Source organism: Erpetoichthys calabaricus, chromosome 15, assembly GCF_900747795.2.
Source record: "Erpetoichthys calabaricus chromosome 15, fErpCal1.3, whole genome shotgun sequence".
In the NCBI taxonomy this organism is placed as follows: domain Eukaryota; kingdom Metazoa; phylum Chordata; class Cladistia; order Polypteriformes; family Polypteridae; genus Erpetoichthys; species Erpetoichthys calabaricus.
Window position 1 is genome coordinate 61,710,119 of NC_041408.2, and position 16,193 is coordinate 61,726,311.

The 16,193-nt window shown below is 35.5% G+C and overlaps 2 protein-coding genes across 2 annotated transcripts in view; one reads left to right on the forward strand and one right to left on the reverse strand.

The window, feature by feature from the left end:
* Positions 1 to 16,193, forward strand: part of sft2d1 (SFT2 domain containing 1) — an 86,074-nt gene that overhangs the window by 60,743 nt on the left and 9,138 nt on the right. The window contains exon 7 of the mRNA XM_028820244.2: positions 10,798 to 10,827. Coding sequence (XP_028676077.1) covers positions 10,798 to 10,827 — 30 coding nt within the window. The remainder of the gene's footprint in view (positions 1 to 10,797; positions 10,828 to 16,193) is intronic.
* Positions 1 to 16,193, reverse strand: part of LOC114666111 (protein quaking) — a 1,435,209-nt gene that overhangs the window by 43,471 nt on the left and 1,375,545 nt on the right. The window lies entirely within an intron of this gene.

Below are 16,193 nucleotides of genomic sequence, written 5' to 3' on the forward strand. Positions count from 1 at the left end.
ACACATTAAGCCTTGTTATTTTTTGCCAAATAGCAGTGTTTCATTTGTTGGTTCTTTATGGATGTATTAAGATCTTCCAGTCATGACACTTTACAGAATATGAATTGCTGCAGCTCTACAGCATACTTTTATGAGCCCGAATCCAAGTGTGTATGTATGTATTTTAATTTTTAGATTACAAGTTTTACAAAGACAAAACTCTATAAAAGCACAGAAATATACAGAACTTTGTATTAAACTCAAATCCTTTTGTGTTAAAATGTAGATTAAATTTAATGCCAAACGGTGCAAATAATGTTATAAACCCTCCTTCACAGCAATTATTTAGATATCTAAGTGATTTAAATGTTGTGTATTACAATGCCTAATGTTATTTTTGCTATACTTGTTCCCATTATGTTGGAGAGAGAATTGTACAAATTTATTATGACACTGTCATTGTAATTCAGAGTAAGCTACATCATTAACTTAGGGGAACAGATGGCCTTTTAAAGACTGCTGTTAAATTTGTTGATGTTAAGCAAGTTACTTTCGCCCATGGGTGCCTGTGTCATGACTAATCGTATCTGCTTCATACGTCACATTAGTTAGGCTCTAGCAAGAAAAGATCCACTAGCAGATGTTGCCTGTATAATAATTTAACAGTCTACAGAGATTATTGACAGACCTTGCAGGGGGTAATCATTTGTATGGAAGGCTAACAGCTTTTCACATTGCAGAAGGAAAAAACAGCACAGGGTTTAACTTACTAACTATATGAGGAGCAGTCTCTGATATTTTAAGTATTGGACTGAAAACCAAATTGTTAGTGCCTTCATATTATTTTTTTTATTACCGTGTATGCAGAAATGTCAATTAACCATGATTATTCTCTTCCATACAGTGTTGTATTTGCTTGCTGTTAACAGTAAAGTGTTTTCCAATATTTAATATTTTTAAGAATGTATTATCTTTAGAAAATGTAGGGAAGTCTCTGCATTATAGTATTTATTTTAAAGTTAAAAGAGATTTTCTGCTGTTCCAATTTTATAATTTATTGAAAGATCACTATCTTTTTTTTTTTTTTTTTAAATGTGTTTCTTGACATGAGCTGAGCTTTTTTACGAAAATATTCAAGGGAAACATTATTATACTAGCCAACCCGCGGCGTAACATACGCCGCATAATTATGTATTGGTGGATGAACACTTGCTGAACGACACAGTTGTCCAAATGGGGTGGGTTTGTGGATACCACTGTGAGTGAATGAAAAGATGGACCTCTGGAGAGAGCAACATACAATTGTCCGTGACTGAAAGCGGGATTGTCTGTGACGATGGAGGCCATGCTGGTGAAAGTTACTTCGTCGGTAGGGATAAGTTTCAGCACTTGTTCATTAAGGTGTAGCGAGTCTTCGTTGTTGACGTTTAATATAGCTTGCGTTCTGAGTTGTTCCGGAGTCACAGTTGAGAAACACTTTTTTAATGTCTTTTAAGCACGGGGAAAAAAATTAACATGTGAAACATCTGTAATGTAATAAGCCACCAAGAAAAGTAACATTGCAAAAATGCACGCTACGATCCGATCGCTGTAAACAGAAGTGAAAACAAAATCGAGGCCGGTGCATTCTTTTAACTGCCTTGTAGCGCAATGGTAGTGCTGCTGTTTTGCAGTAAGGAGACTGTGGAAGATTTTGGGTTCGCTTCCCGGTTTCTCCCTGTGTGGATAGCGCTTTGAATACTGAAAACACCGGTATATCAATGTAATGAAGTATTCTTATTCTTATGCGTCCAGCGCTCACTGTCTCTCTCGCGCGCGTGTATATGTGTGTGTGTCGGTCGCTCTCTCTCACTCGCTCACTGCACATGTTCCTGCAGGCATACCAGTAAGTGAATGAAAAGATGGAACTCTGGAGAGAGCAACATACAACTGTCCGTGACTGAAAACTGGTTTTGGCAGATACATTAACATCTTTTTGAAAGTTTGGCCCTGTGCCTTATTAATTGTCATTGCAAAGGCAAATCTAACAGGAAATTGTCTTTGCTCAGATGCACGCGCAGGCTCTCTCTCAGCAGCACGCGAGCTCCCTCCCCCTCTGTCTCTCAGAAGCACGCGAGCCCTCTCTCTCTGTAACATTGCAGCAGTTGTATAAACACTTTTTTTTAAAATGAGTTTTAAGCACAGGGGGAAAAAAAGGAACATTTGAACAAATCCGAACTTTATGTAAAAGCCAACCAAGATAGTAACATTGCAGGAGTTAACCATTTTTAATCAGGCGACTGACAGTAGTGGAGTCAGGCACAGAGAAGGTCAGCTGCTGAGAAAGCGTCTCGACTGTTGCAGGGCGGTGAAGCAGGTGAGACGCTAATGAAAAAGAGGCACAGGGCTTATTGGTTTTTAAAGACTGCTTCCTTCATTGTGTTTTAACCTCAGTTTTAAAGGATTGCGCGGCTCTCTCTGTCGCACTGCCTGTGTGTGCGTGGCTCTCTCTGGCTGCCTGTGTGTGCCTCTGTCTCTCTCTCTCGCACTGCCTGTGTGTTCCTCTGTCTCTCTCTGGTTCCACTGAGGTTGACTAATGAAAAGTCAACGTGGCTCAGAGCTGCATGTGGACTGTGGCACAGACAAACAGAAATGACGGCATGTTTTCCGAGGCGTCGCGTCCGAGTTGGTGGGCGTGGCTCTGTGAGTTGTCGTCATATCCAATGGTCTTAGAGTTGGTGGGCGTGGCTCCTTCCTGTGTGAGCCATGGGTGTCTTACTTGTCGGCGGTTTAGTGAATCCACGCCCCTTCCGGCGTGCTTTCCATGGGTGGCTACTTGTCTTCCGGCTTAGTGAATTAAATATGTAGATAATAGGGCACTAGAGAAAATGTAGAACAAAAATGTAAAAATTACCAGATATGTCAGCTTTAAATCTGATCATTTTCCAGAGTTTTGATTAATGCCTAGAGATTGCACTGTATTGTAAAATACTTTTTATTTAGTCTGTCAAATAACTTAATATCCCATTTTCCTAGCATAAAACACTGTATGAATAAAGCAAAATAAAATTGTCGAATTCACACTGACACTGTTTCTAAGTAAATAGTGCAGCCTTGCTGTTTAGCAGGTCAATGAATTTAAAAGATATTCCCAACTCTTCCAGAAAATATTTTTATATAACTATCAAGGTAAATTATGGTGTATTTTTCTATAAAGCTAGATTGCTACTGTTCAGCACACTATCAAAATAAGTATTGAATTAACCGGTATTTGGTTGCTTGCTCTGAAAGTGATATGTACTTTTACATCTGTAGTATTTCATGAAGAACATTGACATCTGAAATTTAGTAGACAAATAAAGCATGCATTAGGTTCTCAATTGCTGTTTTTTATTTTCTATTCCATCTCTTTCAGAGTTAATCATTAGATTTTGTGAGGAGATCCAATTTAATATCACCATTATATACATTAATTTGTATTTGCAACATTAATGCATATCTTGATAACCACACCCTTAGCTCATCCTTATTTAAGTATGTTTAAACACTAATTGGTTAGTGGAGAAACCTTTGTAATTGTGTTAACACATTTGAAATCTGTTGTTCAAGTGAATTGTCATTCCTTCAGTTGAAAAAATACTGGCATTCCTAAATATCTATCCTAGATTCAAAAATAACTAAAGCAAAAGAGTCTTTTCAAGAAACATGTTGGTCTATTGATATTTTTCATAATGAGTTATTCCATCCAACAAGATTGTCAGGAGACTGAAGATTTCTACAGATTGAGAGAAGAGGGCAAACTGGATAGAAAAAGAGATGTAAGGTACAAATGCACATCTGCACAAAAGGAAAAAGTACATCGGATTGTGTAGGTTGAGAAAGAAACACTTTATAGGTCCTCCGTTGGTTGCTTCCTTAGTACAAGCCAAATAGCTTTAATCAGCAAAATTCACCAAAGCGTTTTTTTTTTTTCCCAGTGAATTTGCTTGGTTCACCAGTGAGGTGTTCACCAAATTACTTCCTGAAAATCTGCTGTATAACCACCTTAGACCAGCTTTTTTTTTCCAGCACCCCATGATATTTTGCTAGGTTAACATGACATCACAGAGCTGTAGCAGCCATGCTGGATGCATGCACAACATTATTATGTATGAGTACTGTACTGTAAGCATCCTCTACTTCATATTGTAAGGCACTGAGCAATCTTACTCACGCTTGACATAAATAATTTAGTGTGTATTTGTGATTTAATTTGTGATGTGACTACCTAATAGGTACTGTGAGCTGGATTTGCACCCTGCATGTGTTTTTAATAAAAATAAATGTATATCTTTTCATTTGAAGGAGTACATTATTCTTATAATGAGAATATTAAGAAAATGCTTAATTGTCCTTCATAGTTTTATTGTATGTTGTGTTTTCCTTGCTAGACGAAACATTTTATGTTCCTCGCTATATAGGGAGATTGGGTAATGTCTTGGTTTCCCGAGTATTAAACACTGATCCCTTGCATCACAGATACTGTGGGTATGCCAGTATGTATTGGTACACAAAACATTTACTGTTGGTACTCTGAAACTCAAACAGAGTGCTGGTGCAAATCCAGCACTGCTACTGAGTTCATAATGCTATTCCTTGTGAAGCTCACTCACTTGCTGCTACACCATGTAGCTAGCTGAGCTGTGGTGAGAGAAAACAAACCTTGCAGGAATCCTACCCCTCCACCTTTACCTCTGAGTTCGAAAAACACATGTGACCCTGTACACTAATAATAATAACAAAAGATGTATTATTATTTACAAAGCATATATATATCTTGTTGGAAGGAAAAGTGCAAAGCATATGCACAGATAGATCAGAAACACAAATGATATGCCAGATGCATGAAGAGTGACATTTTGAAAATGCTGTGTGGCTTAGCCAAACAGTGTCCCAAATAACTCTGTGAGCATAATGTTAGTTTGTGTCTATTTGTGTATTTTGTTTATAGTTATCATTTGTCTGCTTCTTTGGTTGTTTGTGAAATAGTGGCACAGTGGTTAACACTGCTACCTCACAGCTCAAGTCACATGTTTGGCCACAATAATATAGTCCAACATAGTTTTCAGACGTTTCCCTAGCCCACGGAAAAACTTGAAAGATTACTATAATTTATAATATTCAAAACTAGTTTAGTTCTTCCCTTCCCATTGATTGGAATGAATTTCTCTGAGTTTGATGAAGTTCCTGAATATTTTAGTGATTTCACCAATCTTGTGGCATAGTGAATTCTGTAGGGTTTTCTCTTGCCTAATGCCAGATACCAGTGTCATCAGCAACAGAGAAAAGTAAAGGTTAAAGTGGGCAAAATAACATATTCTTTGGACTGTGAATTTCTGTTCTTTGCCCATTTTAAAATTTTCTTTTTATTTGCCAGTTTCATATGTGGCTTTTTTTAAAACTTTGCCCCATTAGACCAGCACCCTGGAATTGCCTTTTCATTGACTTTGGCCATCAGCAAAGTTTCCATTTTGTTTTACTAATAAAGAGTATAGACTAGAGCATTTCAGTAAACTGCCAGGAACCACCACCTAGTCTTCACTTAGTATTGTTTCGAATCTCTCTCACTTAAAGCAATGTTGATGTTAATGTCACTTTGTGTATAACTTAGACCATCCCTAATATCACCCAGATCATCACAGCAGCTGGAAGTTTGAGGTTGCATTTTTTTGTTACATCCCTGTGCAGGATCAGGTAGTGTGTTTAGTTTATCTCTCTCTCATGATAGGGAAATTTTTCATTGTGGATAGAACAGAAAGCACATTATACCTGTTGTATAAGGGCAGTGTAGTCTACACTTTATACTCTGTTCTTCTTGTGTCCCTTTAAGATGCTTACTCCTAAAGGCAGCATTATGATCATACCCTGAACAAGATTTCCCACACCTCCTAACTCTGATTTAACTGCCAAGGTTTATTGTTCAAATGGAAAAATTACCTTTGCAAGTCATAAAACCACCAGAGGATTAAAATTTAAATCTTTTGGGCGAGATATCCTCTAGAAAAGGGGGTGTGATATGTGACCAGGGTGAATTCCATTTCCATCAGATAATGCTAAACCTGGGAGACCGACCAGGGCCATTCAGCAGCCACATACGGCTGCTACATGAGCAATAGCTTTCAGCTTAGGAACGTGAGAGGACAGTCTTCTTTACAGATAACTTGTCATAATAATAACTCAGACCTATATAGATCAGGTGGTTCTTATTAAGTATAAACGGAAGGAGAAATGGATGCAGAAAATAAGGCCCCATTTAAGTCATGAAATGCAGCTTCACTTGATGTGGTCCTAACCACATCCTTTGTTCCCCACTTTTTTTGTGTGTGTAATGATGAAATCAGTAAGAGGACTAGCAGTTTTATGAACTTCTTAAAAGAACCCACAAATTCCAGAAAGGATTGCACTTGCATTTTATTCCAGTGCTGAGACCAGCACTCGTGTCCATGACCGACCACGTATTTTAAATATTTGGCTTGCTGTAAAGACTCTGGGATGGAGAGTATCATACAAAAAAGAAGTGTCTAGGTTTATTTCCTTAATATCTGCTACCATATCTATTACTTCTGTCAAATGGGACTTCTTTGGCTAAGCATTGATATTCGGTTTTAAGTCTTTAGAGTGCCAGACTGCATAGTCCCTATTCACTTTCTTTGTGCTGATGCTCTCAAGAAAAAAAGCAGATTTACATAATATATTTCTTCCTTTATTCTTTTGTTAGATTGTTAGGATTCCTTTAATTGTAGAACCCTTTACAGAGGTGAGATGTTGTCACTAAAGTGAGAGTAAACAAACAACATTACTCTTCCTGTGCAAAGTTCCATCCTTACTGGTGTCCCCTTAAACTACACCTCCATGAAGATAGTGCTAGGATAACAATTGCAGTATTAATAGGGATTACTTCAGAATTAAAAAAAATAATAATAATAAGCCAGCATTTGACTTTTATCAGGTTTTAAATGTGGACATCACATATAGCTGTACTGTTACATTTTAGGGTCTGTGTAGTTTATTTAAAGTTATTTTTTGTCTTAGACTTATTTATATTTTCTTTTTATTTATGATTACTTTATATAAGCTATCTTACAAATTATTTTCATCAGGAAAGTTGTTAACAACTTCATTCTAAAGTGGTGCATTTTAACCTAATAAATTCACTTACTTTTGATACTTATGTACCATGTTTGCTTCTTGTTTGAAAATTCTTTTTTATGTGATGCTTACATTCATACTGTTTAATATTTGTATAGTCCAAATTGTTTGCTTTCCAGCCATGAACTTTTCTAATTACTGAGTCAGAATTTTACTACAGCAGAATTCTTTACAATATCATAGCAGCCGTTGTGGCAACAGTAGATAGTAAGTACCTTGAAAATACATGTTAAGGCTTCTGTAGATGATTGTTTTGTAACCATTTACAGTTTATTGAGTTGTAAATATCCCAAGTAACAGAAAAGTACCGTAGATACTCGCGTATAAGTCGAAAAATGTATGACTTAAAATTCATTCAAAAAAACAGGGTCGACTCATCTACGGGGCAACACAATTGTCCAAAAAATTTGGGTAATGACATTGTACACTCAACGCTTCACAGTGTTAAGTCACCGGTCATCTGCCGTTTCCCATTGTCTTTGAAATAATTATAAGCCAGCAATACTATTGCTAATTAGCTAGTTTTTTTTTAATTTCATTAAATAATTCTTTAAACTGTGAAATACTTGAATTTGAGCATTAGCTTTTCCAGGTTTTGGATAACAAACATACCATTAGCTGCCACGTGCAACCAGATTTGGAATCAAAAGAACCAAGGCAACGCACGCTATCAATGCGATGCAAGCGCAGCCCACGATTCAAAAAATTTCTCTGCCTACCTGTTTGTCTCGTCTGACAGTAGCTGAAAAGCAGCATCAGGAGACAGCAGCCTGAAGTAGTCCAGTAGCGGGTGATCTGTCGTGTCCAGCAGCAAGCCATGCTGTCTTGAGAAGTCCGGTAGCCAGTTCGGCTCCCACGGATCAATGTCTGGGTATTCCTCCCACGTGAACCTTGCCGTAGGTGCATCAGCTGCATGAATGCGTTCAGCTGGCAGCCGATCAGCTGGCGCAGCATCGGCTGGTGTCCGATCTGCTGATGCCGGCTTCTCACTCTCTTGCTCGATTCCTGATCACTGTCAATAAAATCCGATTCTGAAAAATCAGAGTCCGACTCGGCGATAGTGTGCAAAACATCGTCTGCCGAGTGTTTTCTTTTCTGCACTCGCTTCGCTCCCTTTTGACATGTTGATGCCATCTTGCCTTTGTTTACATTTGTTTACATTTCGCAACTTACGCACACGCAAGGATTAGTTGCCGAGTCAACGAGTCTAGCATTTCTGCAAGCACAGAGGGAATGCCTGTGACGTGACAGTGAGTTTTGTCGCCATTAACAGCTGACTGTCGCCCTCTATCTCTGATAGCTGTCAAGTTTTACCCTCTACATATATGCGGTCATAACAAATTTCGTAATTTTCGGCTTAAAAATACACTTGACTTATCTGCGAGATCGACTAATACACGAGTATTTATGGGTAGTTTCAGGAAAATATACATATCTTTATCTACAATATACAACTTTCAAGTTAACTAAAAGGGGGATTTTTTTTTGTAGAAGTTACGTTAAATTTTTTTTAGCAAATTCATCTGTTTAATAATTTATTATAAAAGATTATAAAAATATTCTTCTTGTGAATGTAATTGAATTTTGCATTAGCTGCTTCTTCTTCTTCTTTTTTTGGCTACTCCTGTTAGAGGTCGCCACAGTGGATCAATTATCTATCTGTCTATCTGTCCAGCTATCTGTCTGTCTATACTGTATGTGTATGTATATATATATATATATATATATATATATACTGTATGTGTATGTATGTATATATATATATATATATATATATATATATATATATATATATATATATATACTGTATGTGTATGTATATATATATATAATAAATATATACTGTATGTGTATGTATATATATATATAATAAATATATACTGTATGTGAATGTATATATATATATATATATATATATACTGTATGTGTATGTGTGTGTATATATATATATATATATGTATATATATATATATATATATATATATATATATATATATATATATATATATAATACTGTATGTGTGTATGTGTGTATATATATATATATATATATATATATATATATATATATATATATATATATAGTGGAACCTCGAGATACGATCACCTCTGTATACGAGAAATTCAAAATACGAGGAAAGTATGAGCGAAAAATTCAGATCTAAATGCGAGCATTGGCTCGCTTAACGAGCCACAAGCCAGGCTGTGGGTATAGCTCTCAGCTTAGCGAGGGGGCGTGGTAGCAGTTGCGAGCCGCGATCTGCGGTGTCTGCGTTTCTCACTTAAGTGCACAGGGGGAAACTGCCCACATCCATGATTGTTCCTGTGGCTGATGGGCTGCAGCTGCCATGTCCTCCCCGCATATATAGAGAAGCGCGAGCCGGTTAAGGGGGAGAAGAAGTAAAAGAAAAGAGAGGAGAGAGAACGGAGGTTGCGGCAGGCAGGCGGTGCGGGAGAGCGAGCGAGCGAGTGCAGGCTCGCGTGTAGCTGAACAGTGAGCTGAACAGGCGAGCCAAACAGCTGAAGCAGGACGGTGTAGAGAAGGTCAGCTGCATTAAGAGTGTCTTGCCTGTTGCAGAGCCCGCAGGTGAGACGCTAACAGAAAAGAAGCACCGGGGATTGTCATCTGTTTTTTAAAGACTGCATCCTTTTGACGTTTTAACCTCGTGTTAAAGGATTGTTATTCTTGTGTATTTTAAACCTCCAATTCACAACTGTTTTAAGGATTATTTATTTAAAGATTTATTGAATGCTCTACTGCACTTTAGACACCTGTTTTGATTCTTTTAATAATCAGTTATATTATTTACCAGTGTTATTTATTAAAGGTAGACTACAGTATATATAATTTATCAGTGTTATTTGTTAGGAAAATTGATTTTTATGTTAATATATTTGGGGTGCGGAACGGATTAACTGGATTCCCATTATTTTCAATGGGGAAGTTTGTTCTAGATACCAGAAATTCGCTATACAAGCTCAGTGCTGGAACGAATTAAACTCGTATCTAGAGGTTCCACTGTATATATATATATATATATATATATATACTATATATATATATATATATATATATACTGTATATAGATATATAGATAGATATCTTTAATAATCAGTGAATATGATGTAATTAAGTAAAGAAGTTTGGTTTGAAAGAATATTCATATAACAAAAATATATCTTTAACTTTTCAAATATTTTTACATTTCTGTTTTTTAAATAGTTTTAAATCTTTTAAATTAATTTGCTGTTTCATTCCAAGGCATAATCAAGAAATTTATTGGTCAGAAACCATATTTGGTGTTGCTTTGATTTAGAGTTTTCGTGTATTGGTCAACATTGAGGTTTTTATTCATTTTTAATTTTTGTTCAACTTCATTTAATCCTTTTTCATTTTAATACCCTATTTATGTTGTACGTAAACAAGGTTTAAACAGTGAATTTACTCATTTGTTTTAGCTTTTTAATGAAGGGGGATTTCATTTTACAAACATATATAAGATAGTTCTACACTGTATTACTCATTTGAAATTGTGCTGTCACCACTGTATCAAGTGTTTCGATAGACAAGTCTTAAAATGTGTAGTTGTTTTTATTTCATATAAACACCATTTTTCTGTATTAATCCAAAATTTGTTTTCCTTCATTTAGGTACAGTCTGTCATATATTCCTTTTGCAAGGTGAGCCCAATGCTTTTCTTCTATAAACAGACTGTTGTATTAATGATTTTCTGTTTGTTTAAAGTTTTTACCAGAATCAATACATGAAAGTCAAGGTTTATGCACTCTATTTTAGAGCTGACAAGAAATGTAGTTCATATGTAATGGAAAAGGTAATCTAACATAGGGTTTAAAAAGCTTAGTAGTGTAGCTAGGAATAGATGAAAAATTAACAGTTTAAGAACATCACTGTTTTAAAAGGTGATTGGGTCTGGACAACATTTCAATGTCCTGAGGAGATCAGAGTAGCAGAAAGCAGTTGCCACAGTGTGCTTTATCAAAAGATGTTTCTTCAAGAGGCACTGAACATTGGTAGGAGGAGGAGGAGGTTAGGAGCACACGCTGATACAGCACAATGCCACACCCACCACATGACGATCCAACTCAGGATCCCAGATTGGGACCCGAGTGTAGCCATGCAATGGGTGACACCTCAGCACTACACAAGTTCAGGTGGAATGGAACCAGTGTGAGGTTTTTATGATGGCTGGTATGCTAATTGTGCCACCAACCCCCAGGTTTTCCCCTGCAGGTTGGAGGGCCTACATGCAGGGCTGGATGCAGATTAACGTCATACTCAGGACGAAGCAATTGCAGGTTAAGGACCTTGCTCAAGGGCTCAATGAGAGTCACTTTTGCCAGTTACGGGATTCGAACTGGCAACCTTCTGATTACCACTGCAAATCCCTAGCCACCACTCCTAACATTGGTAGACTGGAAGAAATTCAGATAATCATAGGAGTCTTGTTGCCCAGCCTGGCAAAAATTTTAGTCATGAAAATAGAAGAGGGATGGTTAGTAGGCAGGCCATTGTACCTTTATCTTGCAGTCCGCATCTAAGGTGACTACTTTAAATGAAAACTGTATTAGTTAATCAATAATTTTATATTTGTGTATTTTAAAATGTAGCTAAATTTAGGAATTATGTAGCTGCTTTTATGTGAGCCACATATAACCTATAAGGTTCATTACTCTAAAGAAAATCTGCATACATCCAAATATTTTATTTATTCACTCATTTTGGTACAGTTTGAATTCACAAAATATGTAAAACAGTTGCACATTCTGAGGTTTTTAATGACCTGCTTATTGAGGGTCTCCTACAGAGATGAGCTTAAATACATCAATCCATCTTCTAGAGTTATTCATTTCATTTGAAATGATCATAGTGTGGTATTTGATAGGTGAAAGAGTTTGTCTAGACTAGAGCTTCTTATTCCTGCTTCCTGATTTTTGTTTGTTTTTTTTGTCTGTGGTTGTATGACTTTCACATTCATGTAAGCCAACTGAATAAGCACAAAATGACACTCTTGTTCGCAAGATCTGCAGGCAGTGTGATCTAATTATTGTTGTAAACAGAATTAAGTTAATTTACCAATAATAATTTGAATTTTTTATTTCAAACAAATGTTAATTAAGTGTTGGTGTTATTAAGAAGTATGTGAAGATTGAATCCCCAACTGAAAAATACAATTTAGAAAAGAAAAAATATATATATATTTATTGATGCTGTTAACTTGTTATGAATAAGAAGTTGCCATTTTTGTTTATTTAATAAATGATAATCCCAGATACATGGGTTAAAATATATAGTCTGGTGTCTGGGTGACTTGGGTGACCCCAAGTGTTGTTTTTTGTGCTTTGTATTTAATCTCCCATTTTCTTAAATGAAGATTTTAAGGTATGAGACTTTTACCTTGTAATTGATAGAATACTTTAATGATAATATGTGGATATTGTAGGGTAATGTTAATTATTTATTTATTTAAATAAAATTGACAACATAAACATTCATTTTGAAAGCCCATTGAAAATGGAAGCAACCTACAGTATATTTGTGTCAGCAGCAGTTTGTGCAATTTGCTTTTAATCGTGGTAATAATGGGATTAACCTGCATTTATAAAACTGTTTGTTAGCTGCAAATGAACATAGTGTTTTGTGCTGTTCTAAAGCACATATCATTTTATGTATGCTAGATTAATTTCAGCGTCATCATTGAACAAAAACTTTACAAGTTTTACTTTTCTCTTATTTAAAAATAATCAACATTTATGCCAAGAGAAAAACACTTCTTCCTGTACATCAAATACTACTGCTACATACCTTTTATAGTTTGCAGTGTTAACTTCTAGTTACAGAACTGTTTTTTAAAGGCATTAACAGAGAAGAAAGGCCAGGTTCCTAAATTTAAAGTTATTGACAATTTTGCATCTAATACCAAAGGCTCATAGCCTGGAATGTAGTGGTTTGAAGGTTTACCAGTTTATATTTTCTTGTCTAGGTGTATCTGTATTAATACATCAGCTGACAGCCGTATCTTTTTAGTCATCATTGTTTTTGTTAAGAGTTTTATTTAAAGCCTTGTCATGCTTGTACATGGCAGTGTCTTGTTTTGTTTCTCTTCCAATGAATATTTTTTATGAACTTTTTAGCTGAATCCTTGAAGATTACCATTTCATTCTTGGAAAGCTGTAGAATAATTAACATTTCGAAAAGAAGGTTATTCAGCAAAGTGGTATTTTTAGTGTAACCAATTTGTATTTTCAGTGTTATCTTATGGATGTTGATTGCTAGTGAAATGTCCATGTCATGTATCACTCATCTAGTCATTGTATGTATCTGTGAAACCTTTTACATAGTGCTTTATAAATGCAAAACTGGTTTGGTGTTGACAGAACTCAATGTTTCTCATTAGTCAAATAATCTTTATACAAATATGATTTATAGTATTCAACCAAAAAGTGTCAGTTTCAAAATAGACATTCATTCTTTCAAAGGAAAGAAATAAACATAGAAGAACTAGAGCAACAACTGCTTACGCCAATGTAGTAGTCATAAAGTTTTATGGTGCTGAGCATAATAATCTCTTTGGTCTCAAATCATGTTTTTTTTTTTTTTTTTTCTTCTTCACAAACTAGTCTATTCACTCTGCAATATTTTCTCTGTGAACAATATGCTATAAGTTTTATAAGTTCATTATTGTGATGTTTGCAGAGTACAGTAAAAACTTTTAATGTACCTACTTAAGAGTACTAATCAGCGTGTAACACCTTGCCACTCTCTCAAGCAGCATGATTATTGAGTAAAACTACCTTGAATCTTTGATCTTTCTTCAACTCACTTTGGAAAGAAAAGAAAAAGAATTCATCGTTAAAATACTTTCTTGCCATTTACATTGTGTAGTCAGAAGGTTGTTCTTCTCTGGAAAAGTTAACAAGTAGACTTATCTTAGTACACTTTTCATAGTGTAATAAAATAAAACAAACATGTGCATACAGATGCATATTAAAGAATGATAAAATAGTTTTTAATAGATGACACAGTCAATTATGTGTGTTCAAGTTATGTATCCCTAATTCGAAATGAGTGGGACCAGAAGTATTTTTGACTTCAGAATATTTGCATATATATCAGATATATTAGGAAAACTTGTGAGCAAGTAGGAAAATGCAGCCAAAACCGCTAAATGATGACTCGCATTTATAGTAATTCATATCACCAAGCCATTATCATAATGTTTTGTTGATGTGAGAAACATATCAAACCTCAAAAGTGATAAATATGATGTATTTACTGTATTTTAGTTCCCTTTTAAGAGGACCAATGGTGTGTGTTTGCATTGAAGAACTTTTTTGTTTTTAATCAGTTTATATTGGCTTGTCACTTTTCAGAGAACTGCCCAACAGGTCAGGAATGTCTCAGCTAATCTTCACTTCATAATGCTTACTGCGATCACTGTGCTGACGAGCAAATCACTCAGGTTTCATATGGTGTGGGTGTATATACATAAAACAAAACATGTTTTGCCAAGATAAAAAAAAAATTGTAAACATCAGAATGCAATTTGCTGCAGTATTCAGTTTTCTAAATGTAATTAGAGCAATTTACTGAACTCGTACTGCAATAAGGCCACCTTGTGAGAATGAAATCTCCTTTTGTTAACCATAAGCAGTGACATTCTGTTAATACACAAGTCATCAGCCATTTTAGTGGTGCCATAAAGCACTTTTGTGAGAAGTTGAAAAACCAGGAAATGTTGAGTTTATACTGAGTTTATTGCTTTAAGAAGACATAAATTCAAAACAAGCTGAACATGGCAATTGGTAGTGAGCTTTTTTTGACATATTGACAATGTATCTTTTGCCATTTTACATGGTTTAGTGCATGTAAACAGCTTAAATGGCACTTTCTGATTTTCCACTAAATGATTCTTCAGCTTTTCCACAGTGCCTTTTCTGTTTAGCTTGAAAGCTGTTTGGTGTTGTATTATTGTTCAGTGTAATGAATGAAACATCACACCTGCATAAAAAAACTGTTGTGTGTACAAGAAGATATAATGTGTAGAAAAAAATATGCTTGTGGTACTATAGTGAATGGTGCATTCATTCAGGAGTGTCAGGGATTTCTGTATCCTACTGTATCCTGTTTTGTTTTGTTTCTTTTTCCCTCTATGCTTTGCCAGTCATGTGGTGCAATCAAGAAAACATGAACATTCACCAGTACCCTTTGCTTTACCTTTTACGGCTGCTGTGGAGTTTAGAATGGCTAGTTCACCTACTGATAACCAGGGGGATCTTAGTTCATTTCAGTTTCACTGACTTCAGGCATTGCAGCAGTGAATAGCAACATTCTCCACTAATGAAGCTGTGTAAGCAAAAAAAAAAAAAAAAATGCACTTTGCAATGTTAAAAAAGGAAAATATGTTGGTGCTAGACAGGGTCTCAATCAATTAAGCTCAAATTTAAAATAAGTCCATATAATATAAAAATTACATATATTCCTCAGGGGGCTTGTTGCTCATGCCACAAAGATCTCCAAGCCTAAATAACACAAAAATTAAGCTCATTTTATGCTGAAAAGATGAAATAAAAGAAAATCCTAGCTTAAGTATTTTCTTATGAAGCACATTCCTCATTGAAATTTCATAAATAAAAATTCTTTTTCATTTGTTTTGAAAAATAGAATATGTTGTAACAGCTGTCATGTATTTTGAGGTCATTGTGTGTTTGTACCTTTCAGTGTTTCTGGTAAGTAAAAGCCTGTCTAGTCAAATAGAAGCCTATGGACTACATAAAAGAGGACACATGACTCAGAGGGCCAATAAGAAATAAAGGGACAATTGGTTCATGCAGAAAGGAAAGGGTTAAAAGATATAAGTGGTGAATAAGAGGAAGGTGGTGAACCGTGACAGTGGAAAAGTTGGATGAGGCACTTGGAAAAACTACTCTACCTGTAGAATTACCAATAGGTGAACTCATGTTCATGAGAGGAAAAGGCAAAAAGAGAGGACCCTGAAAAAGTAACAGATCATTTCTTCTTGTGAAGA